The sequence below is a fragment of the Typha angustifolia genome, chromosome 11 (assembly GCF_048772165.1).
Source record: "Typha angustifolia cultivar Huaian chromosome 11, ASM4877216v1, whole genome shotgun sequence".
Lineage (NCBI taxonomy): Eukaryota > Viridiplantae > Streptophyta > Magnoliopsida > Poales > Typhaceae > Typha > Typha angustifolia.
Genome location: NC_133249.1, coordinates 8,838,885 through 8,863,942, shown reverse-complemented (window position 1 = coordinate 8,863,942; position 25,058 = coordinate 8,838,885). Strand labels below are relative to the sequence as shown.

General features: G+C 34.6%; 1 protein-coding gene across 1 annotated transcript; it reads right to left on the bottom strand.

Annotated features, from left to right (window-relative positions):
- Positions 1 to 737: 737 nt before the first annotated feature.
- Positions 738 to 24,469, bottom strand: LOC140769548 (uncharacterized). The gene is made up of 4 exons (XM_073110276.1): positions 24,194 to 24,469; positions 23,978 to 24,090; positions 19,937 to 20,106; positions 738 to 1,415 (listed from the first exon to the last, which is right to left on the bottom strand). Exons 1-4 carry the CDS (start codon positions 24,228 to 24,230, stop codon positions 971 to 973), a joined length of 765 nt encoding a protein of 254 aa, XP_072966377.1. The 5' UTR covers positions 24,231 to 24,469; the 3' UTR covers positions 738 to 970.
- Positions 24,470 to 25,058: the final 589 nt, after the last annotated feature.

The window sequence follows — 25,058 nt, the reverse complement described above, 5'->3', positions numbered from 1 at the left end:
GGCATAGTTTAGGGTTCTCGACGAGATCGTACTGCTGGCATCGAGAGAGATGGCTTCGTCCGTACTGTCACCTCTCAAAAGGGCAGAGAAGCTCTTTAGTTATTCCTCCTCAAAGGTTGCCATGTCGAAATGAGGGATAAAAAGAGGTTAAGGTGAAGAGAGTGGATCGGAAAAGTATCTCAAAAGAGATAGATAGGGGAAAGCTCTCGCGAATAGCGAAGAAAGGAGTATCTCAAAGGAGGCTAGAAGATCTAAATGCCTAGCCCCCTTTAGAGTTAATGGAAATTTGAAGCTTGACCCAAGGAAGTCCATTAGTTCAGATCTTGATCAGATCAGTTGAATATTTTCTACAGGAGTTTTCTCTATGAAATCCTTCTATCACCTGTTGAACTTTTCCGGGCTGAAATTTGGATGGCCATCCAAGGTCAAAAATTTTAATAGTTAGTCCACCTCAACAAACTCCATTCCAGTGCAAACCTGGCCAAGAAAGGGTAAGTAGATCATTTTATCCTGTGTTCTTTGTAACAAGTTGAAACAGTAGAGCACATTATTTAAAAGTGCTCTTATCCTCGCATATCCTTAATGGCTTCTACTCCAAACTGGGAATCACCTCTAGGTTTGATCTCCGACCGGGAGGGCCAACTACTCCCAATCCTTGCTGGACATGCTTATTTTTATTATTGGATGAAGATTTGGGGAGAGCTTAATAATAAAATTTTCAAGTTCAAAGTGCTCCTTTCACTGTATAAGCCAAATTTTGAAAAATAAAAAAATCTGAGATACCACTTTCAGTGTAATACCACTTTCAAATTCTGAGAGACAAATTTTTTGAGAAAAAAAAAAAGATAGCTGAAATACCACTTTCACTGTATAAAATTAAACATACAAAGAATAGCTTGACGAAGGTCATATCCATTTGGTGACGAAAGCTTTACTAGATTTTTTCACCCTTTTCTCTGCATTTATCATCTCAAGTCTCTTGAAGCCATTCTCGCAGCTTATGTTCTTGTTCTGATTTGAATTTATCATAGTCCACGAACATTGATGACATATCAGGTATATGCAGAGTTTCAGCAACGGTAGCTGATTCTTGGGATTGATCATCTAATAGGCGGGTTGACACAGGCACCACATCACCTTCTGTCAACGAAGTCGAAATCATACTAACAACTGGTGCCAGTGGTTGTAGATCAGCAGAAGACGTTGGAGGCTCACTACTGGGGCTTTTGGGTATATCTGTTTGAGACCATCTGAAGGTAGCCGCTTTCTGCTTAGCTGAATTGAGGACAGCTGATAGATAACCTCGGCTGCTTCCTCCATCCTGCTGGTCATTTCTGATGGTATAACTTGAATCATCCCCCAAACCTGATCTGCTTCTACCTACTTGAAACCCCCACCGAGGATTAAGGAGTAATCTGAAACCAAAGTATAGCTTCTCTTTAAGCACTCTAAAAGAATATTCCTTTAACTCCCAAGTTTTAGAGTCCAGCATCAAAAAATTTGGCTACACTACAGCATAGACTACAGAGAGAATAAACTCCCGACTTAGATTTCAAAAGATAAAGCTGTTTCTCCAATATGAATATTGCAGTTTACTAATGAGAAAATCATAAGAGTAACGTGACTAAGAAACACTAACAGAAGTTATCTGCAAGATGGTGCCCTGGCATCAATTATACTAGAAACCATTTGATGAGAAGAATACACAAAAGATGCTCCAACAGAAAATGGGATGACCCAGATCATTTACAATTTCCCTTCGCAGCTGAATGCTACTATCAGTAAAAGTAATTATAGATGACATTGTTGATAATTGAATAAACTTAATGAACTCTTTTTTCCAAATAAACAATTTCTTTAATAAGGATAATCTATAATATGAAATCATAAGACAGCTTACAAACAAATTATTGAAAATGTTATCTACATATGGGGAAAGTAAATGGAATATCAAAACCATAAAGAGAAAGGTGAAGAATAGTACAACATCAAGAGACAGACAACATCTGTGATTGTGGATCGATGTAACCTGACATGGGACGAAAATTGAGATAGAGAGCATTCACCTAAAGTTAATACATTGACAATTTGACATCTGTAAGCATTTGAACAAATTCAAAGTTCGGCAATTTGTTTAATTTATATAAGATCACGCTTTGCCATCATAAAGGTTCCACAATTTTTATACACCTAATAGGCTTCTCCTAGATAGTCACAAATAAATTACACTAAACGAATATAGAATCTGTTGTTGTCACTGAATTGTCACCATCGAGAAACTTCTTCTTTTAAGACACTCATTTCTTAATCTTTCTTAAAAACTTCTGCATATAAAGACAAGAACGAAATTTCCAAGAGTTGCTAATAAAAATAATAATAAGATATCCAATTGGAACTAGGGATGTCAAAATAAACGAGTAGCTCATGCTCAGCTCAATTCAACTTGAGATGAGCCAAGTCAGAGCCTTGTTTTAAGGCTCGATTTAAATTTCGAGCCGAGCCTAAGTGGAGCCAGCTCGCTCAAGCTCGACTTAATAGGCTCGGGTCAAATATAATATTTATTAATATTATATATATAAATATATTTATAACCACTATATCTTTGACCTAATGGCTCCTATAATTCTATCTCTATCTAACCCTAACCCTAATTCTAATAAAATTCTCTCCAACAAAGCCGACCTCCTCTTCCTTCATCGACCTCCTCAGTCAGCATCTACCTCCTCCTCCTCTATTGGCAAACCGTCACTGTCACCATCTCCTCCTCATCCTCATCCTTTTCTAACCTGTTCCAACATCAACAAGCCACAGTCGCCTCCTCCTTCTTTAGCAAGCCGTTGCCTCTAATCAAGTTCCAACTCGAGCTCAGACTGGTTGGGCTCTTGCTCGGCTTGAGTTGAGATGAGCCAAGCCTAAATGAAAACTAGGCTCGAAATTAATTTCGAGCAAAGTCTCGAGCTCAGGCTTGGGCTCGGCTCGTCTACACCCCTAATTTGAACTAGCCTATATAGTGGTCAGAGGGTAATAAGCATTTTCTAGAATCTAAGGCTCTATTTAATTTGAGTCGAAGCCCCAAATATAATTAGTTGGCCATATTTTTTAGTCATGATTTAAGCACCTTGAACTAGGCTAGGAAAATGTGGTGCGAAAAAGTGAAAAAAAGATATAGGTTTTAAAGGAAAATAGATGATATGTAAAATTAATGTACCAAAATGCTCTTTAACTTTGATGATGGTGCTCATTTAAATAGATTAAATATTAAAGATAGTGTTCTTTGCGATCCAGCAGGGTTTTAAGACTGCAAGCACCATTGGATTTATGATTTTACGTGATTGTAAACTGTTACGAACTAGATCTGAAACGATCCGCCCGTAGGATGATCCTGAGATTTTGAGGGGTAGTAATCTCGAAAGTCCCAAATCAAATGGCTTTGGAATGAAGTCAATCAAAGATCCAAATGAAAGTTAATGGTTAAAATAGTGAAGCAAGGTCGAAATAAGGCAAAATAGTGAATATTCGATATTACAGCGGTCGTCGGAGGGTAATGGACGGCCAAGAGTGGTGGTGGACGGCTGTAAGGTAGGGTGGCTACTGGTGAAGAAAGATAGCTAAGGTTTAAAAGATCAGAATACTTCTACGGCTATGATCTACTTCTAGAAAGATAAAAATAATCTAACAACTATGGTGAAAGATAAGAATGAAAATAATAACTTAGCTAAACTCAGATTCATTCAATGATAATCAATTAAGATTGCACTCTACATATTTATACAAGCTAACCCTAGACTGACTTTCATTAGGATTTGCCTTATTAGCTTATAGTAAAGATAAACATGACTTAGCTAAATCAGCATTTCTTATTTTTCTAGGAATGTTTCTTTGTTCTGCCACAGATAGAGTCCTAATCTGGAAAAACCTTGAACATAGAAATTGTAGATCAGGACGTGTCGATCTTCTCCAAGTGGTTTCATAATATTCAGACGACTTCTGAATATCTGCAGAATATTTTCCTGAAACTACGCAAAAGTTAACTGAACTGAACTTAGCAAATTAAATAAATTCTAATCTACTTAGACTCTAACTAAACTATATAAGCAGAATAAATAAGATAACTAAACTCAATCTATTGAGCCCAATATCTCCATGATGTGATCCGATCTGACCCGAATCGCATCATAAACACATAAGCGACCTTAGATGTATCACAAATAAAGACTGTGGGCTTGCGAGCTTTAACCCCACACGAGCCATTGAACATCTGGTCTTGCATGCTTCTAAGCTTGCAAGCAGGCTTATAAGTATTGTTTCTTCTTGTAAGACCGCTAACCGGTTTAGTAAACATTACTTGTAGTGTAAGCCCACAAATGGGTCTACAATTGCTATCATAGTCTATCCATACATGTTACATGAGTCAGACCTATATTTTTAAGGCAATTCAGAAGTTACAGCTTATATTAGTTAATTCAATTCCACAGTGCATTAGAAGTGTCATCTATTTTGAACTTCATTCAAAGCATATCATCCAAATATGACAATTGCATTTAAAATGTCATGCAAAATTTTCATCTTCATTAGCTACACTACATTCAAAATGTCATCTATTTTCAGCTGCATAATAGAAATAAAATGTCAAAAACAATCAGAACAAGCATGGCATCAGAAAAATATTCAAAATTTGACACCAATAAGATGCAACTTACAATATAGGAAAATTGATCAAGGAGCCAATAACTAGCATTAAAATTTTCCAATACTATAGACTAGCGTGATAAATGTATAATACATACATGTTTCCCGTATCCTAATCAGAAACAACAAAAACTGCAGCATGATCTGGGAAGATTGCACAGAAAACGAGTTGTTTTGAGTCATGATCTGAATGTAGTCTTCCTACACAAGTTGAAGACTTTGTGCTGATATTTTTAAAGTCATATATGGAGGTTGGAACATCCATATCAGCTAGTATGTGTGATGTTTCCATGCTCGTATTGACACTTGTAGACTAAAAGTCTAAAACAGATGCAAACCCATTGTAAATTTGCCATATTATTACATTGAAGAGTTTATGGTAGACAACGCACTCAAAGAGCTGATGAATAGATTTATAAGATCAATCATTATAACATACATAAACTGTTCAATGTTGCTATTGATGCTTTATTTTGCTGCCACTTTGCTACCATAATAACAATGTTTGGTAAAGAGACTCCAACTATACAACTTGTACATGACAGTCAATTTGCAACATTCAAATCAGATATCACAAAAGATAAGAATACTAAAATAGAACAAGTAGACAAAGGGATCCTCTTTTATAAAATAAAGATGAGAAGATTATAGTAGGACTAAGTGATGTTTAGTAAAAGATATATGATTATATATAAATAAGCAAGTAAAATTAGAGTATCTTTCATAACATAAAGGAGAGAAGGTTGACTACAAAAACAATAGGACCAAATGGCATTTAGTAAAATATACAACTAACAGCAATGGTTAGCGCAAATAAGTATATTTACTTCCTTACGCCTGTAATCTGAGATGAGAAGTACATAAGCAAGGAAGAAACAAATGATAGAGTTTATAAGTGATGATACAAACATACTTATGATCTTCATTGATCTTTCAAAAACCCATCTGTCATTATATCTATGGCATGATTAATTCTTAGGCGCCTCAGATCTTTTTGTCCAAACTAGCCTTTTTTTTTACCATGTCTGGTTTCATATTCTAGTATAAAAATAGCACAATCTATACTGTCTTCTTGCCATGGTATATATTTTGTTATTCCATTTTCCATGGTTTCTCACTTTCCACTCCATTGATATATATCTCATTATACCATATCTTCAAGAGTTTTATAATATGACATCTCTGTTTTAAATAGCACAAAGATTCATGAGTAAAAGGTTATTTCAATACATATAAGTATTAAAATTTACAATCGAAGTTATTTACTATTTCTTTTGCCTACACTGTATATCCAGATGCCACAATATAAATACATGTTCCTGCACACCTTCTTCCAGATCAATTACTAGTAGGTGCCAATGCAAAGATGTCCAAAGTGGAATTATCTATGTCACAATGTAGTAGCTTTTTCCCTTCAAACGCTAGCCTAAGAAATATCTCTATCAGCCGTTGTGAATTTTCCTTACATGCCCTCTATATATATCCATAGGATAAAATGTTAGACAACATTATTATTCCATCTTGCAAGAATCTTGAATTAAATGAAAAAGAAAATTAAAACATACATCAAATTCCATGCTCATAAATAAACATGGAACATATTTATCTTCTTGTCCTACCTGTCTAAGTTCATACATTTTCTAGTGAACATTAATCATGTCACCATTAATTAAATTTATGATGTCTCTTCTAGACACAAATATATTATCGGACTTCTAAACAATGAATTCACTGTAACACAATTTATATGGTACTTAGTAATTTTTCAGCAATATATGATAATAAGAAAAAAAATAAAAACAACAATAATAACTTACTACTCATTGGTTATCTCTACTACTTTATCAATCATCTCCTTCTCCTTGGGTGTAAGTTATGATTTCTTTAATTACATGTAAAACAGTTTTATTGATAGTTTCAATGGTGATAGAAAGTCGGATTTAATTGCTATAACAATCTTATCTGTAAGGATGGCCATGCCACAAGCACAGCCCGTACCGACCACCAGCTGTGTCGCAAGAGAGGGAGAGAAAAAGATGAAGCAACTACTCACCTTAACCTTTCCCCACTCCCCATTGATCTCGTCGTCACCCCCCAAAGCGGGAGGCATCGCTCGCCAGTGAGGAGGAGGCCAGCCACATGCTCCACCTAAGAGAGAGGCTAGACTGCCATCAATAAGCTATTAATGCATTTTGTAATTTATTATTAAGATGTTAATAAAATATATATACCAAGGTATTGAAAAGAAGAAAACGCGACCGCCATGGCGAGGCGGTGCACCGGCCGCCCCGTCAATCCACTTGGCGGGCCGCCAGAGCACCAAAAGGCGCTAGGTGGGCTGGCGGCTTGGCTCGCTTATCGGCTTGGCTCGCTTATCGGCTTATCAGTTAGGATGATAGAAACGGGTCGGATTATCCACTTAAAATAACTAACCCATTATATATATATAAAAAATCCTCTCTCTCACTGCTCGCTCCTCTCTCTCTTGCTACTCTCTCTCTTGCTACTCTCCTCTCTCACTCAGTGAAACCCTAAAGCCCTTACCCCTTTCTCGTCCTCTTTGGCTCTCCCTTCCATGGCCAGCGGTAGCAAGCGATGAGGCAACTAAGGCAGCAACGTGCGACAACAATTACAAAACGGACGGCAATTGGCAGCAAAGGTATGGTCATTGTTCTCTTTCTCTCACTTACTCTATCTCACTCAGTCACTCTCTCAGGATCTCACACCCACTTTCACTCTCTCCCTCTCACTCCCTCTCTCAGTCTCTCTCTCAATCTCTCACACAGTCCAAAGGATTTTTTTAATTTCAAATTTCAGTTGACTTAATCTCTTAATCAGTTAATCTATTGACTATTAGTTCTTAATTTAAATAAATCAGTAATTATTTGCAAATCTGTTGAATTGTTTTAATCGGTTAATCACTTAGTTTATTAATTCGTTAATCAGTAATCACTTAATTTGTTGAATGTTGATTAATGATTGCTAATCTATTATTCTTCCGTTAATTCATTTACTTAATTTTTTTTGTTTCTGTTGTATGTTTTTTTGAAGGAAAATGTTAAGTTAACTTTTAGTGTTGATCTTTTGTTGAATTAGCTTAAAAGTGAGTTGATTAACAGTGACTCACTGTTAGTGAGTTAACTGGAGGAAGTAATCAGTAATTAGTAATTAGTTAATAGTTACTGATTACTGTTTTTACTTTTTACTTTTTTACTAGAGGAGGTAAAACAGTAATTAATTACTGTTTTAAATTTGAAATGTGAATTATCAATTATATTTGCTTTTTGCCCAATTTCATTACAAGTAGTGAAATAGTCAAATATGGATACTTATTCCTCTCAAACACCATCTATGGCTAGGTCAACTTTATCTGAATTTTTTGTGCCTGTTGGCCCCAATGATCCAGGGTGGCAATATGGATACTTTCCAAATAAAACTGATGCTAACATGGTGAAATATAGATTTTGTGGGAAGGTGACTAAGGGAGGAATTAGTAGATTTAAGAAGTATATTACCCATATTGGAGGCGATGTTGCACCTTATCCAAAAGCTACTAATGAGGCAAAAAAGGTTATTAAATAGCATATAGAGGAGAACAAAAAGAAAAATGAAAATAAATCAAAAGAGGAAGCAGAATTGAGGGCAAAAGTAACTATATTTGGAGAAAGGGAAGATCCAGAAATTTTAGATGTTGAAAGTAAAAGGCCAAGGAGTAGAGGTCCTTTAGACAAATACAACTCTATTGATCCAAAAGCTTCAATTAGAGAGCGGGGAAAGATGGTACAAACAAATATAAAAGATACTTTTGCAAATGAACACAGAGATAGAGTGCTAATGTACTTAGCTCATTGAGTTTATTAGTGTGGCATTCTCTTTAATACTGTTACTGATAAATCATTTCATGTATTGATGGAAGTAGTTGATCAGTATAGTCCGGGATTCAAACCGGCATCTATGTATGAGTTACATGAGCTACTTTTGAAGAAGCAAGTGGCTAAAACAAATGATGATTTGGAAAACCATAAAGCTGCATAGAAAAAAAAAATGGCTCCTCCATTTTGATTGATGTTTGGACAGATTGTAAAGAAAAAAGAATTATGAATTTATGTGCCAATTGTGAGCTGAGGGTTAGCTTTCTACTTTTAGTTGATTATTCTAAAGATTTACATATAGGTGAATACATCCATAATATTATTGTTGAGGTATCAAAGAAGGGGGAGAGAAAAATGTGCTTCAAATTATAAATGACAATGCTGCTACTAATTTAGCAGCTTGCTAAAGCAAAAATATCCTAGTATATACTGGATATCTTGTGCCGCCCACTGTATAGATTTAATGTTAGAGATGATGTCAAAGAAAGGAAGGATTAAAGATTCATTTAAACGTGGAAGGGAAGTCATTGTCTTTATTTTTGGACATCTTAAGACATTGAGCTTGATGTGTCAGTTTACACAAAAAAAAGGATATCGTGAGACCCAGGGTTACATGATTTGACACTTCATTTCTCACATTGCGAGTCTTTTGGAGAAGAAAGAGAAATTCAGGCTTATGTTTACTTCCGATGAATTTTTAAGTTGCAAATTATCAAAAACTGCTAAAGGAAAAAGGGTTTATTCTACTATCCTCAATAGCCAATTTTGGAGACAATTATCATTGGCAATTAAAGTGTTTATTCCTTTAGTGAAGTTGCTTCGAGTTGTTGATGGTAAAAAAAAGCCACCAACGAGATTCATATATAGTGGGTTGAAAGATGTCAAGGAAGAAACAAAAAATATTTTCTATAATAATGAGACTTCTTTCAAAACTTTTTCTAGATGTAATTGATCACTACATAAATGGAAAGCTTGATACTCATCTCTACGCTGCTGCATATTACTTAAATTTATACTATTTTCATAAAGATTTGGATAAAATGGAGAGTGACTTAAATGTAATGAATGGTGTTCTTAGCTGTATTGAGAACTATTATCCAAATCAAGTCATTCAAATTCACATTTCAAATGTGGAGATGAAAGCATATAAGGATGCCACTAGAAATTTTGGGAGACTGCTAGCAAGATTAACAAGAGGTCAACAACAATGAATTCAGCCCAGATAATAATTATTAATTAGCATATGTAAGAAAATGTCTTTTACTCATATGTTACTAAGTTACTTTTTAACTTTTATAATTATAGCTCATTAGTGAAGTGTATATGGAGCCAGTGCCCCTACTTAAAAAGCATGGCAGTTAAGATTCTTAATTTAACATGTAGTTCATCGGGATATAAAAGGAATTGGAGCTCCTTTAAATAGGTAATATATCATTAATCATTGTATTGACTAAGTTAATTGATGAATTTTATTATTAAATTGATTTGGTCTTTGATTTCAGATTCATTCAAAAAAGAAAAATAGATTGGAAGTAAAGAGGTTGAATGATCTCGTCTATGTACAATTTAATGCAAGAACGAAGGATCGAAAGATAGCGAAAGAGAAGGATCTAATTGCTTTAAAAAAAAAGAAATATTGCATAGGAATGGTTAGATAATGATCATGTAGAGCAAAAGATCTTCTCAGATGAAGAGTTAATTTGGGAGATAATGACAGAAGCATCAAGAGCTGAAGAATATTTAAGATCAAAGAGGAGCACTAGATCTACTCAAGTTACTACTAGTAGCACTCTTACTTCTCTAGATGAGCAATTAATTAACTCAGATGAAGAAACAGATGATAAGGATGATGCTGAGCTAGAGTCTGATGATGATTCCGATAATAATCTTTTATTTAATGAAGCTTCTCCCATAGATTGTGAAGAAGATTAGAAGAACACCTTTATGTTATAGTTGTGAAGTTGCTATGAACTTGATAATTTTGATCATATGTTATTTGTTATAGTTTTGATATTTTGTATCATGTTATTTATTATGATTGTGAACTTGTTGCTAGAAACTTATGGTTGTGATAATTTTGAATATTTGATTATGTATTTATGTTATTTCTTGTGGACATTATGGTTCTGAACTTGTTAATTGTTATTATGGTTGTAAATGATTATGTTATTCAATATTTTGGTTTAGTGCACTATTAAAATTTTTGTATAATGTATATTCTGTATTATATAAGTTTTTTATTTTTTTAATATTAAAAATGCTAGACCGCTGATGCAAATTTAGTATGAATGTAATGTTTTGGAGAACAATTGACCCAAACAAGTAACTAAAATAAAATATAGTAAGTAATAATTGACAATAAGTTAATCGATTAAAAGGATTACTACTTGATGGAAGGAGAGAAAGCCACTTAGACAAGGCAATAACTTCTTCAACTCTCAAATAAGTATGTTGACAGTAGAAAGACCTAAAATATGGTATAAGGAAAAACTTTAAAGTTTAGGTTTACTAATGAATGGAATAGTAGTGCTTTTACTTTGAAACCAAGTCTTCCTCTTCACGTCCGGGCATCCAAAGATTCTCTTTCACTATTGGAATCTTCTGGACAGCAACAGTGACCAATGAAAAGTAGATTGAAAAATGAGAGGTTTAGAGAGGAAGTAGAAGAGATTAGAGAAGAATTTTAAGATAGAGTAATAGAAAGGAAGAGAGAGAGAGAGAGAAGAAGAAGAAGACCTCAGGAGAGAAAATGAGAGACTTTTAATAAATCTTATTCCAAATCGTTCCTCGTTTTTCATGCAATAACCCTTAAATAGGTTAATAACTTTGATTCTAGCTGATTCTAATAGGAACTTATTTTCTAATAGGAACTTATTTTCTAATAGGAACTTATTTCCTAATAGGACTCTAATTGATCATTTTACCTAAATTGACTAATCCAATTTAGGTAATAAATCAATATGGACATCCCCCACATATAAGCTTACCATAACTATCAATTGAGATTCTAATAGGAATTCATTTTCTAATAGGATCCTAATTGATTAGGTTTTACCTAAATTGACTAACTCAGTTTAGGTAATAACTCAATACGGACATCTATCTGATATAAGCTTACCATATCTATCAATTGACTAATTCAATTGATCATTTAAATTAAAAAGCAACTCAACAAATTAAATGTGAAATAAGTTGAGCCTAATTAGATCAGTTAGACCAAAATTGGACTCAAGCAACTTTATTTTAGTCAAATTGAAGATGATGCCCACATCAACTGCCTTATCACCCACCTTGTCGCCCGCCTTCTGCCTACGCGCTAGGCAATAAGGTGACCACCAGCCACCCGCGGCCGCCTTTCAAAAATTGATGTATACATATTTGTGAATTGTAAATTTATAATCTCCTTGGCGCCCACCTTCCGCCTAGGCGGTAATTACACTGTTAGCCTAGTTCAGAATTTAACGATACATTTTCTTAGTCTAATTCTAAGTACCTTAATCATAACCAAAAAATAGGGCCAACTAATCACATTCGGGGCATAGACTCACACTAAACAGAGCCAAAAAGACCCAGCAGGCTGTCCAATATTTCTTCTTGACTGAAAGCTTTTTCACACAAATAGCAATGTCATATTTTCAGGCAATCATCAAACCCTCAATCTTAATGTGGGACTTGTCACAAGAATGAAAACAATAGAACTGGTCAAAATTATGTACAAGCAATGGCTTAGAAAAGCACCATAGCTATGTGGACAGTGGAGCCACTGGCCAATTTCATAGCACACATGCAGTAGTGGAAACATATCAAAAATAATATACATCAATAATAAAAATTTATCTATAACATTTTATCCGTTATAAACTATAAATAGATAATGATAGTAAATTATGTGGAAAGCTATATTCATCCAAAATACTGTTGATGGAATGGATGACATATATGATTACTCACAAGTAGCAGAGAAACAAGCCAATGTCTCTAACAGACAATGATAAGCTAATCATCACCAACAAAAGTTTAATCACCTAAATCTAAAACAGAGAAGCCAATAGATATATCAAAGGAGCACTAGAAAATATGAATCACATCATAAAACAACTAAATGATTATGAACTAGAAATACATGAACATATTTCATAAGTTTTATGTTTGAATTATTGTGTCAAGCACACCAATCAGCATGTGCCATGTCAGTGCAATGTCAGCACCTACTAAATAGGCAAATCGCTACAAAATATCATACTATTATTTCCGTAGTTAGGGTTTAGGGTAACTTTGGTGATATTTATGTCATTTTGGTAATATTTCACCACCTAGGACTTTAAGAAGGTATATCATCATCCACGTCTTTCCTCAGCTATATGTCTGCCTCTAGCTCCCATGTAGACTCGTCAGTAGGTTTGCCCAGCCACTCAATCAGCACTTCAGTCTCTAATCTGGATCCTTGGCGTCTTCTCCTACGACTTAGGACTCGAACCGGCTCATTGGAGCCATCTTCCTCCATTGGTTCGGGTAAGGTCGAACCCACTACATGGTTAGGCCCGATCTGGGCCTTCAATGCCGAGACATGGAAGACGGGATGTATCCTGGTTCCTTCAGGTAGGTCCAATCGGTAAGCTACTGGACCGATTCGTTGTAGCACTCGGTACGGACCATAGTACTTGTATCCCAACTTTTGGTTCAAAATTGGCCTCAATGTGGATTGTCGATACGGTTGAGCTCGAACGAACACCAATTGATCCACCTCAAATTCTCGCTCACGTCTGCCTTTGTCATGCGTTTGCTTCATGCGGTCTGTGGCTAGGTGAGTCTTGAGCCGTCTCAATGTTTCATCTCGATCAGCAAGCTCCAAGTCAAGCTCAGTCCTATCCGTCGCCGCGAGTCTATCGTAGGCACGCAAGACAGGGGGAGTGCGCCCATAAACCGCCTCAAATGGGGTCATGCCAATGCTTGAGTGATGAGCGGTATTGTATGACCACTCAGGGTTTGACTAGTGCATAACTCGATGATGATGATGATGGTATGATATTACAAAAACATTGGGTTAATGTGATACTCCATAAATTTCTAGTGTCTAATAGAAATTCATGATTTTAAGGGGAAATATCTTATTCTAAAAACTTCATGGTTAACTGGTTAAGTATGAACCTTTTGAAACTTTTCAATATTCAAAGATGTAGTAATCACATGTAGAAGTCTCTAATATATGAGCTAAAAATACGAACATCAAGTGATGGGACTTCAAGGGATATATTTGTACCTATTGAAGTTGAAAGTTGGCTTTATTAATGGTAAAAATTACTTTATAGATTTTTTAGCATCACATACTTCTTTTCAGTATGACTCCCCAATCAATCCAACTTGGTAAGCGAAGACCTTCAAAGACCAGGTGAGCAGCAACACCTCTACTAATTATCTGGGGAAAGTATAGTCAATGCTCCTCTAGATTACAAGAGTTTAAGAGTTTAGAGTTTAGATGAGTACATAGAAGGAATATCACTCATAAAATTGACAGAATTAGTAACACAAACAGTACTAGACAAAAAAAATCATCAAGATCTGGAACCCTACTTTCTGACTAGATAATAAATGAAGGAACCACTGGACTAATTCCAGAAAAGAGTACAATAATTTTAGCCCTTATCAGCCTCTAAGACTTACTGTCTCCAGCGCCAAACAGATTGCCATAACTAACAGGAAAGCAGCTAACAATGAGTGCATAAATAATGATTCTTTTGTATCTAGTGAGATACCAATTAACAACTGCCAAGGCACACCATCATAGTATTGTCAACCACTGAATAGGAACTGAAGTTGTTAGTTTGTCCATCATTAGATCCTGCATGCTTCGCAATGTATCCATATGAAAAAATTTGGTGACTTTATCCAAGTAGAGAGATGCTACAAGAAAAGGAAAGTGGCAGAAGCAGAACTTGGAGACACATATTGAGGGATCATACTCATAGCAAGGTTACAAGTATCGGAATCGAGATCAGAATCAGCCGTCCAAAAAAACGATAAATATCGGCAGTATCGGCAGTATCGGTCATCCATATCGAATTATATTCTAAAATAATTTTTAAAATATAGAAAAATTCTAAAAAATTTTAAAAAATAATAATAATAAGATATAAATTATTCATATATAAAATCTAAAAATCAAAAACTAAATACTATTTTCTCAATTTTTATCTCTCTTTCTACCAATCACTCTCCCTCTCATACAAATAAAAATAAAATTCTTACTCTCTCCCTCACTAACTCTCTTTTATTAAACTCTCTCTCCCACTCTCTCTCTTATTAATCTTCTCTCCCACTAACTCGCCCTCTCTCCCACTAACTCTATCTCTTATTAACTCTCCCACTACCTCTCTCTCCTACTACCTCTCCATCTCCCTCTCCCTCTCCCTCACCAACTCCCTTCTCTCTCAATCTCTCCCTCTGCGATTCCCTTCTTTCTCTCTCTCGGTCTCTCCCTTTCTGATTCTTCTCCAGCAATGCTTCTCTGATGAGCTCCAACAAGATATTTTCTCTTTTTCTCGCACACCATCTGATGAGCTCTCTTTATCAAGGTTCTCAGTATCGAGATCGAGATCAGTATCGACCGTCCAAAAAAATTATGCATATCGCATCGAACAATTTTTTAATTACATAAAATTCTAAATATTATTTAAAAATGCAGAAAAATTTAGAAAAAATAAGAAAAAAATAAGAAAACAAAAATTACTCACATATGAAATCTAAAAACTTAAAAAAAAATGTATTAACTTACTCAAAATTTAAAACTTTGATAAATACCGAGTTGGTTCTCTTAAATTTCTATGATTTTCATCCTCATAATCACCATAAGTTTGTAAATAATAATGTCTGGAACCTGATACTCCAAAAAGTGATTCCATCATACTAGTCATATTGTATAGATCTTATTGTGTGACTTACGTCTGAGGAAAATAATAACCAGCATTTGGATTTTGTTTTGTGTTTGAGAATACTGAGAATACTGAGGATACTGAGGATAATAACTAGTATATGGTTCTTGTGATGACTCCAAACAATAAATACTCGATGTACCATAATCATAGAAAGCAACATTCTTATGACGACGTTGTTAATATGTATATACATCCTCAGTTTCTCTGTCTTCAATCCTTATGCCTCCTTGACTTTCCTAAACAAATGTAAATGGGACAATAAGGATTATGACTAGTACTAGTAAGTATACTATCTCTCGCTGCTGAACGACTCGTACCAGCCTTTGCCTTCGTCGTGGTCTCCCCTAATATCTCATCTAATCATGGGTTATCTCTGTCATCTAATAATCTGTCCTCTATTTCTCTAATCCATGAAGTCAAAAGGTCTTCTTCAAAAACATGATTTAAATCAATTAGTTGTTTATTTTCTACCTTTCTTTTTAAATTTTTCTCCATCAATCTCATATTATAATGACAAAAAACTAACTTCTTCAATCTTTCCATTGTCAATCAGTTGCATGTTTTTGCGTGGATTAAGGAAAAAGTAATCCAATTTCTTTCACACTGTAATGAAGACAATTTGACTTAAAATCTTCTTTGCTATTAGCATCAAATTTGGTGCCTCCTCCCATCCATAAATAGACCACCATTCAGCTAGAGTGTTATAAGATATAACTGCAGCAACTTTAGCAATACTGAATTGCCTAGCTCTTAATTTATATCTCTCCATCTGAAATCAGAAATATATTATTGCATACTAATTATATTAAAAGTTAAAACTTGAAATAAATCATAACTCATTTTTTTATCGCAAAGGATTTGTTTATAAATATCGAGCTCAAGCCTGATGATGACCTTCCTAACTCCTAATAAGACTTCACTATCATTATTAATATTTATAGAGAATTGAAATCTTAGATTAAGAAAATACCTTATAGAAATTTAAAATTTATAAGTATTCAAGTTTTTAAATATTCATAAATAAAAATAAATTAGTAAATTAAAACTTAAAACCTAAAAAGATACCTACCAGCAACGTATATATTTCTATATAGTTGTCTGTTCCATCTAGAATCAATCATTTTCTACCACTTCCTATAACTTTGGCCCATATTTTTTTATTGATTCTTTTGCTATGTCCATTACCTCATATGAAAAACACATCTCAGACTTGTCATCACTATCTACAAGTCGTAGTACTTTGACGAGAGGCTCAAATACTGCGGTGACAATTATAATATCATCCTAAAATGTATTTTCAAGAGTCATATTTTTCAAAGTTTCACCTAAAAATTTATCTTTAGGTTTCATATTCTTAATTTTTATAGATCACTATAAATATTCGCATAATATCATCCTTGTAGCATATGATGCTCTCCAAAGCTAAAAAATGAGTGGCAAATCTAGTGACACCGAGTCTGATGATCTCCCTATCACTAGTCATCTGCCTAAATAAATTAAGAATCCAATCATGGTTATATATAAAATTTGTCAACAACTGACCTTCATGTATAACTATATCAATTTCAGGCTCTTTTGTAATATCCTCTAATATTAGATCATAAGTAAATTTTCAGCAGCTTTATAATTAGCCCCATTATTAGTAACCACTTGAACTACTCTTTTTTTATCGATTTCTTATACCACCTCATCCATCAACTGACAAATATAATCTGCATTTTTTTAAATGAGCAATAGCATCCACATACTTTAGAAATACTGTTCTCATGCCCGAGTACACTAAGAAATTAATTAAATTTCTTTTATTTTGTGTACTCCACTCATCACACATTAGTGTACAACCAAAATTATCCCAATACTGTTTAAATATCTCAATGTAAGTACGAAGCTCATCTACCTCTGAGTCATGATATTTAGTAGCAATATTATTTGAATTAGGAGGAGAAACACCAGGCCTTACTAATTGTATAATATCTACAATAATGTGATAATAAGGACTATCAGCTACATTGAAAGAAATATGGTTATAATAAAAAAATTTAGAGATAGCCCTACCAATGTATTTATTTGCATTTTTAATTTTTTTGAGAGCTATCTTGATGGAAGTTTATGTACAATCCTTTTTTTCCTGAAGATATGTATCTATTAGTCCAATATTTTCAGACTCTGTTATAACACCAAGAGTCCTAGCGGTAAAGCTGCTATCCCCATATTCTTTTTCTCCCTGTATATTAATTGATCTAGATCTATGAAAGTCCACCAGTGCTTCTTCTTATCTCTTCCTCTCTTCTATGTATATTTCTGTTCTCTTTCATTGCCCTCTTCATCTATCTCTCCTCATCCTTCCCACTCTGTTCATTACTATCATCATCAATGTGTACAGAATTATGCATCAATTCTTCATGAACCATTGACTCTCTCTGTTATGTAGATTGTTTATTCTTTTTTTTTTTTTGCCAATTATATAAGCCAACATCTGCTTTCTAACTTCCAAAAACACTTGAGTATAAACTGCTACATTTCCTTACTTTCTAGCTAAATGTTCTTTCAAACGGCTGACACCACCACTCATTTATTTTCCACACCATTTGCATTTAATACGTTTTTTATCTTACCCAATAATGCTACAATGTTACCACCCAATGTCGGTATCATATGACTTCTCTTTTGGAGCCATTAATATTTTAACTCTGTAACTGAAAAACATAAACAAAAATTAAAATAAAATATAAAATAATTTAAAATATACGAAAATAAAAGTATAAAACCCTCTCAATTTTTTTCTATTTTTGTTTCTTTACTTCCTTTCAGTTTCCACCCCTCTTTGCCTCTCTCAGCAGCAGCACCCTACTACTGGTGCTACTATTGCAGGTGTGCAATAGCAGCACTTAGTGCTACTGCAAGTGTGGTGAAGCAGCAGCAACACTTGGTGTAATTAAAAAAATGAGAAAGAAAGAAATTAGAAACTGGAAAAAAAAATTCACCCGAGGTCATCAGATCTTCATCAGAGAACATCGCCGAAGGTTGAGGTCACCGGAGATCTACTCAGACGCCGGTAAGAAAGAGAGGAAAAAAAAAAAGAAAAGAGAGAAAAAGAGAAAGAAAGAAAAGAGAGAGAGAGGGAAAAGGGAGAAAGAGAGGCGAGTGGGTTTATTGATGTCCTCCGGGTCGGATCCGACCTGTTCCCACCCATTTTGGTCGGGATTGGCCGAAATAGCCGATCCCAACCAAAACGGATCGGGTTTCGGCCAGGATCCTGATCCATTTCAACCGATCCCAGAACCTTGCTCTTTATCTCTCTCACTCTGCTCTCTCTTTCTCTCTTTTTTTTCTTACTCTCCTCCATCTTTCTCTTTTTCTCTCTTTTTTTCTTTCCTCCCTCTCTTTCTCCCTTTCTCTCTCTCGATTTCTGTCTATTTCGACCAATACGACCGATCCCAACCCGAAACAAATCATTGGATTGGTTTCGAGCCTGAATCGAGATTGGCTATAGTTCAAACTTGGAGCCATGACTTATAGCAGCTAGATGCAGCTTGTCAGATTCTTTCCATTAGAAGATCTTAGGAAGAAGCTAGATAGCTAATCATTATTATCATTACATAATGATAATCCTTATAATTAAGGTTCGAAAACTCGAGATTGGGGTCAGTCGTCTAAAAAAACTATACATATTGGCCGTCTAGATCGAATCAAACTATTTTTTAATTACATATAATTCTAAGTATTATTTTCAAATGTAGGTAAATTTCTAAAAATTTATAAAAAATGACAAGATATTAGAGAGAGAAGGGAATAACCAAAAAGAAAAAAATATTTTGCTAAAATGAATAAGGAGAAGAGAGAAAAAGAGACTGAGTGAGGGAATGTAGAAGAACCAAAAAGATAAAAAAATCTGCTGCATTGAAGAAGAAGTGAGAGAGTGAAAGAACCAAAAAGATAATATTTAGAATTTTCCTTTTTGCTTAGATAAAATAGATACAAATAATAGTTGACAAATATAGGTATTTGGTAATGGATACATTAATATGAACAAATTGAGATGTCCAAGTATTTATGTTGCAAAATCCATTCAACAAAAGAAGAATTCAACAAGATGGGCTAGGACAGAAAAAGAGTGCTTTGCAACTTCCAAAATAATTCCACAACAAAATTATGCACTGGATAGTAAAGAGAAAATATTCTGATTCAATAAATGAAATAGAATGAGACCCTAAAACTCTTGATTCTCAGTGAGACTTAAAAAAAACAAAAAGAGGAAATCCTTATCGAAAATATTCATGATCCATTGAAGATGCTAATATGATGGCAAAAGGTCTTGGCAGTATAGTAATAATAGGGGTACAACATTTAGATGTATTATAACGGAGGCACATATCAAAGTAAACAAGAACATGTAATATAAATAACAATTTAGTTCGTGGGAATAGATAATAGCAGACTTACCCTCTCTTTGGTTGGGATGTTGAAATGAGAAGAAGAGACTCATTGATGTCCTTAATCATCTCATCAGCAATAGGAAGCCCATACTCAGCCATTGACCTCACTGAACAAATTGAATCCTCTATATCTTCCGTATGCAAGGTTACTTCATGAATCTTGTCTGCAAACTTATCCTAGAAACGAAATTGATTTGTCTTATTTTTACTACAATAGGGGAGAGAAGAAATTTGAAAATCATTCAATTTAATAAATTATAGCGCAACAAGGACCCGACAAGATCTCATACTTGCAAAATAAAAGAACAAAGTGAATTGCTAGATCAACAAGTTAGTAATACAAGGAGAAAAATACAAAAAGAAGGAAACCAGAATACATAAACTAGCAAGTTGAATTAGTAGGTGTAAAACCTATGTGGTATACTTGATTAAAAGGTAAAAACTAATTAAAGACAAAAAGATTCTACAGTCAACATGATTATAGTCACAAACAAAAGAGCATAACATCGTAGAATGGTCGCATAGCATAAATGCAATGGGAATAGACCCATAATATATGATGCATTGTAGAATGGTAGCATGGTATAAATCCAATGGGAATGGATCCATAATACATGATGCATTGGTGGATGATAATGATGAATGAAAAGTTGAAAAGCAATAACTCCACAGATTTATGGGAAAAAGAAAGACATTAACATTATTCTTTATGAACTTTTATATAAAAGTAAAATAATTCATGGACATATTGACACCATCAAGATAATTCCATTAGATATACAGATGTCAAAGGATGCCCACAACCACAAATCCACCTAGGCTTCAACAAAAAGGAAATCCTATATTGAAATGGTATCCTTTTCCTGAAAAGAATAAATTGTTTATATTTCCAATGTCTCACTTTCTTAATCATGCTAGAAATCAGCATGATCTTCTTCTGTCTCGTAGAAGTCCAACAGGGTATCTAATTCAGAATATAGCAGGCAACATCCACCCACCTCCAAACCCGCTTTGATTGCATAGACAATGCACAATATCCTATTTCAGGAACTTCAGGTCTAGATAAAAATAAACAGTTAAAATAACATAGAATAAGTAATAGGTCTTAGAAATTCTTCTGCTACTTATCTATTCTCTTTCTATTGTAATCAGAAGAAATGGTTAATGCTAATTTATTCTAACATTATACATAGAAAAAACATCAGACTGGATTGCTTATTGCTTCCAGCATACAAAAAGAATAGGTAGTTCTCGAAATAAATTATACTACAGAAAGAATTTCAAGTAAATAATTGTTCTCTTCCACTGACCTAGGAATAAAAAGAAGCACCAAGCTACTATTTCATTTTCTTTCATTTCCTTTTTATTTGTCTTCTCCATTTACCTTGAAAAACAGAAGCCTAAGCTTAGATCTCGTATAATAAAAACAAATTATTTTTTTAAGGATTTTTGCAAGTATATGCCTCAAAAGTATCTTATTTGTTTGCATACCTTTTAAATTTGTATATTTGTGAAAATACTAAGGTTCTAAAATTTAGTGTCGGGATCGGGATCAGCCATTCAGAAAAACAATACGTATCGGATGTATCGGCCGCCAGTATCGGATTTGACTATTTTTTAATCATATAAATTCTAAATATTATTTAAAAATATAGAAAAATTTCTAAAAATTTAGAAGAATGATAAAAAAAATAATTATTATCTACATGTGAAGTCTAAAAACTAAAAATTACAGTAACTTATTCAAAACTTTAATGAATACCGAGTTGGCTCTTCCTTCTCTTTCCCCTTCTCACTCTTTTCCTCTCTTCCTTTATTACTACCAAAGTAAATTTATTTTTTTCTAATTTTCTTTCCTTTTTTCTCTCTACCTTCTCTCTCCCTTATTGCCTCAAGACAAATTTATTTTTTTTATTTCTTCTCTCTCCCTCCTCTTTCTCTCTCTTTCTCACTCAATCTCTCTCTTTCTCTCTCTAACTATCGCAAGGTAATTTTTTTCTCTAATTTTTTTTTCATTTCTTTTCTCTCCCTTCACTTTCCCTCTCTCTCTCCACTCTCTTTCATCTCTTTATCTCATTCTTTGTTACTACAACAGATTTTTTTTGTTGCAATAACAGAGATTGAAGGAGAGAGACAAACAGACAAAGAAAGAGATTGGAGAAAAGAAAGAGGAAGAAGAAGAGAGAGGAAGATGCTAGAGGGAGAGACTAGAGAGAAATGAGAGAGATGGGGCACTGGTAAGAGAAGAAATGAAAAAAAAAATAGAGAGAAAAAAGAGAGGGAGTGAGAGAAGAGAGAGAGAGCTCGTATCAGGTGAGCTCGGCCGGTAAGGCTGATCCCAACTCAATACGGATCGGGTATCAACTAGATTCTTGGCCAAAACCAATCATGGATCAGGATTGGCCGAAACTTAGAACTATGGTAAATACCTTTCAAAACCTATTGTTTTTCCATGGATGCCCTTCTTGTTACTTTTTGATAACTATATGTTAAAATCTGAATATTTAATGCATCAAATGGAAAATATGCCCTTACTCGAGTCTTTGCGAGTAATGTATGCAAAATAGAATAAGGGTATTTCTGTCTTTTTATTATTAAATGGATCAAAATCTAATTTTTGGTTAACTGTTACACAAGAGTTTTAAGGAGTATCATACAAATATTAAGTTTTTGAGAGGTATGCATATAAGTATCAGTTTTAGAGCTATATACACATAAATAAGAGATTTAGAAGAGTATACATGTAAAAAAAAAACTCACTTTTTTATGTCATCTACTTAAGGAATGAAGTAGATTAACCTGCTGAAACGGTCAGATGCAGTCCAAAAAGATTTTAAGGCAAGTAACTCAAATGGACGGTGAGATGCAATCACGCAATTAAAATAGATCTTCTCCAAGTAAGAAGGTGTTTGGTTATTAGAAAATGAAAGAGGAAAGTAGTTACTTTTAGTAACTTTTTTTACTTTGATGTTTGGTTGCAAAAAATAAATTAAAAAAGTGACTTCCTTCATCAAACTTAGCTTCACCTTTTCTTTTCAATTTCCTTTTTTGAGTAGAAAGAGTCACCTCACTGAAGTATAATCACTTTATTAAACTCCAGTTTCTAGCAAGTAGCAACCAAACACACCCCGACTCAAATGAGGGATAACTCCGGAAATCCAAATAGATCTAGACTAAATTGATTCAAATGAATGTCTAAAAACAATCCATGTTGTTCAAAAGAACATAAAACCCAAATGATGTCAGATCCAACCCAATTCAGCCTAGACCTATATGTTTCAACTTAACACCTAAACCTAGCTCAAATTAGTCTAGATCAAATAACACAAATCAATGTCAGATGCATTCTACATAATTCTTTTTCAAGGTATCCAAAATGAATATCAATTAGGCAATCTTCAAAATAGATGATGTTGCCTCATATACAGTTCCAAAGTTAAAGATCAAGTAAATTGAGGAAGTCATATTAAAAAAATTAAACTAACAACATAACCACAGTATAATCTGGGATATTTCTTAAAGACAAAGCCGAATAGGAACCAAAAATTGCTTAGATGGATAATATTTAGCTTTTAGCATTGTGACATCATTTATGATGCATCAGACAATATACCCCCAATTTTCACATAACGCTATCTGTGCAACTTAACAAAATATATTTTTCATTAAGTAGCAAATTTTTATTTCAGTGCACACTAAAGAGTGATACAAATAGGAGGTTCACTGGATACGAAAGGATTGAAAATAAAGTTTTGAAATGTAATAAGAAACATTGATCATGTACGCATTTCATACCATAGCCATTTACGTAACTGAGATTTCTATCTATCTACGATGCGACTTTACCAAAATGAGCGCAAACAAGATGGGTAGATAAAATTATCTGTGCTCTCCTTCAAATCTACCCTTTTCACAACTAAAGTGTCTGAAGAAACACAAGTTTTAATCTTCTAAGAAGAAATACCAACCGATCTCTCCACTTTGTACCACGGAAATAAAAGAACCATGGAATCCTTGATGATTCCAAGAAGCAAGAGAAGAGAATTACCGTGACATTGAGGAGGTGAGGCGCGGAAGCTTGGACGTGCTGCTGGACGAAGAACAACCCCACGGAGGGCTCGTTCGCCAGATACTTTATCATCTCATTCACTCCTTCCTTCACTAAAAAAAGTTTCCAAAAATAACGAAACGCTAAAAACACAAAGATCGATTGAGACGACGAGAGAAAGAAGGGATCGAGGAATGTGTGGGGGTCGGACTATACCGCTCAAGAAGCCACCGGCAGTGGACAAAGCTTCCATCTCGACGGGGAAGAGCAGGAGGTCATCACGGCGAAAAGAGGATTAAGAGAACGGGGGGGGGGAGGGAAAGGCTTAAAAAACGTGGGAAGATTAAAAAAAAAACAAACAAAAAAAGGTCAGACGTCGAGCAGCGTGTGGAACAGGACTCGAACGAAATAATTACGAAAGAATGAGCGGAGAGATGATCGGACAGGCGTTTGCAGTGGCAAGGAGGCATCCGATCGCTTCCGGGGTATGAATTATGATGATCATCGAGAAGCGATGGGTCGCGTTCGAGCCAACCTTCTGGGCTGGGTCGGGCCCCTCCATGGCCTTTTTTGGATAGGTTGGATTTGGGCCGACCTGGAAAATGGAACTCCGTTTGTGCCGCTGTTACCGCTGCAAGGGTATTAAAATAAATGAGCGGCTCGAGCTCGAGCTTGGCAGTATGAAGCTTAGGCTCGACTCAAAAAATTATATACATTATAAGGTTTGATCAGGCTTAGTTCTATAGCCTCATTTTAAGGCTTGGTAGCTTGGTCTGACCATTCAGCTTGAGAAATAGGCTCATTTTAAGGCTTAGCAACTTAGCCTCGGTCAGATTTAGCTTGAATAATTGACTCAGTTTGGCTCGACTTAAAAATAGCCTAGTTATATGCTTAGCTTGGCTCAGACTACCTCGGTTTTAGTTCGGTTTAAAAATAGGGTCAATTCAGCTTGAGCTCTGCTTGACTTAAATGAAGTCCAGCCTTAAAAAAAATTAGGCTCGAAATTAATTTCAAGCTCGCTTAGGCTCGACTCATTTACATCCCTAGCTACATGATAAAATATTTCCAAAAGTATAGCACT